The sequence below is a fragment of the Hordeum vulgare genome, chromosome 3H, assembly GCF_904849725.1.
Source record: "Hordeum vulgare subsp. vulgare chromosome 3H, MorexV3_pseudomolecules_assembly, whole genome shotgun sequence".
Taxonomy (NCBI): Eukaryota; Viridiplantae; Streptophyta; class Magnoliopsida; order Poales; family Poaceae; genus Hordeum; species Hordeum vulgare.
The window spans coordinates 430694184-430696568 of record NC_058520.1 but is presented as its reverse complement, the minus strand read 5'-3'; the positions used below and the strand labels follow the sequence as shown (position 1 = coordinate 430696568).

General features: G+C 46.0%; 1 protein-coding gene across 1 annotated transcript; it reads left to right on the top strand.

Moving 5' to 3' along the window:
• Nucleotides 1-983: 983 nt before the first annotated feature.
• Nucleotides 984-2110, top strand: LOC123440095 (heavy metal-associated isoprenylated plant protein 2-like). The gene is made up of 3 exons (XM_045116677.1): nt 984-1104; nt 1190-1262; nt 1343-2110. Exons 1-3 carry the CDS (start codon nt 1099-1101, stop codon nt 1675-1677), a joined length of 414 nt encoding a protein of 137 aa, XP_044972612.1. The 5' UTR covers nt 984-1098; the 3' UTR covers nt 1678-2110.
• Nucleotides 2111-2385: the final 275 nt, after the last annotated feature.

Sequence of the window (2385 nt, the reverse complement as noted above, 5' to 3'; positions counted from 1 at the left end):
CAACAATGGAGCTGAAAACAATCAGCCGCCCGTATTATGCCCAACAGCTAGGAATCTCGGTTCGAGCAAGAGAATGCCGGCATTTTTTATGCTGGAGGTTGGCAATCTACCATTGTTTGGCTTACTTAGATCCCTCTTGCATCGGCTGTCCCATTATCCCACTTTGATTCCGAGAACTTATAATGTCTAACACCCCAAAACATAAATCCTGGGATGGAGAGATGAGAGCAACCATACTTAACAAGTTTCTCATAAGCGACGTTGCGCCAATAGAATACGAACCTGCTACCACATATATACCATTCCAGTACCCATACCGTGGTGTTTGTCGCTGTGGTATCAGTTGCTGACATTTTTATCTAAGTGGTTGCTGACATTTCTTACGTGATACAAGTCGGGCTCCCCAGGTTGCTGGTTAGTCAAGCACTACTAAAAAAATAAGACTATTTAACCAGACAGCAACCACGGCCATAGCTATATACTACTAATCCATTTGATGATTAGGCACGCACATACTCCCTCAGTTCCAAAATAACTGTCTCAAGCTTAATACAATTTTATGTTAGAGCTAGTACAAAGTTGAGATACTTATTTTGGAACGGAGGGAGTACTAATTCAACTTCCAACCAGCTGTTAGAATACGTACATGCTTAACTGCTGCCGTTCGTTGCGAAAACGCATCAATAGATCATAAGGTACTGAAAAATATGAGGACTTCAGGGTTATATAATTCTCACCATGTCGACATCCGATCGAGCCGGCTAAAGACATACGGGCTGCACCTAATACTACGACTAGCTAGTAGCTACTGACTTAAGTCCATTTCAAATCTCCTTGTAGAAAATGTCATATGAAATATTTTTTGCATAGATATAATTGATGTCGCACTGTGGCAATGATTGTTGCAATTGACCAGGTCCAGAGCCCAAACCACCGTGGGCATAATGTCCTACATGATCAGTGGTTCTCACATATGTGTATAAAGCTGGCCATTGGAGAGGAGGCTCTCGGCAGAGCTTGAGTACAGGCAGATATACTAAGTACACCAATCAGTAATCTTCAAGTATCCTAGTTTAATCTCGCCGGGAGCCCGCGAAGATGAAGGTCCGGCATGCTCCAAATTTCCTTCCTCATCCTAGCTTGTATGTGAGATTATTAGTTACTCACCGTTCCGATTATTCTGAACCAGATGGTGCTCAAAGTGCCGATGGTCTGCAAGAAGTGCAAATCTTGCATCCTTCAGATTGTGTCCAAGGTCAAAGGTCTGTATATTCTTTCCCTGGCCTCGATTCGCTCGTCCCTGTAACTTACTTGACAGGTTGTGTGTATCCATCCATGGCAGGGGTCAAGTCGATGGCGTACGACGAGGAGAAGAGCACGCTGACGGTGGTGGGGGAGGTGGACGTGGTGGTCGTCGTGGACGCGCTGCGCAAGGGGAAGCACCCGGCGACCGTGGTGACGGTCGGCGACGAGAAGAAGGAAGCGGAGGAGAAGAAGAAGAAGGATGACGAGGAGAAGAAGAAGAAGGAGAAGGAGGAGGCGGAGAAGAAGAAGAAGGAATGCCTGGCGATGATGCAGCAGTACTGCCCCACCAAGGTTTGCCCGCCGCCCTACTGCCCTCCGCAGTCCTACTGCTACGCCGTCGACGACCACCCCGGCCCCTGCACCATCGTCTGAGCGAGAGGGGAGATCATCCATCCAGCGCCACCGTATATTCCCGGTGCAAATTAAGCCACTCCTGCAGGCAGGCACACCGATTAATTCCAGCGTAAATCTTCTTCATCGTTCAGAAGATTCAGTTTCTTATATATAAGGGGAAAAAAAGATTCAAAACTTGCATGCACATTATTTTCTTTCCTGTATCTTTTCCAAGTTCCCGTGATCAAGAATTGTATGTCTCGATCTTCCTTTTACTACTCACAACTGGTGTACTTGCAGTCTGCAAATGAACTGTCTGGTTCAGGACAATGGGACGACTTGGATATAAGATTGGTAGTGGGGTTCATAGCTTCACCTAATGTGACAAGTTGATTAGTCTACCTGTCGGCATTGCCTAATCGAACAGTTTATATTGCAGCAAATTGTCGCTATTCACGCTGGAACTTTCATATGCCGTTGCCGATTGGTATTCTCCGAGAAAATAATAATTTCTGCAGATCACACAATGATTCAGGAGCACTTTTACAATTCTCCAACTTACCTTTTGACCATCGCACAAAGAAGACAAATCATGAGTTGGTGGGCTCAACTAATTACCACGTGATTTTTAACCTCCTTCATCCACTTACCCCTAAGTAAGGAATGACCCATTCACTATCGGTATAAAGGGCTACGCCGACGCCTAACACCGTCGGCGTAGGGCAGAAAGCCGTCGGGATAGACGTA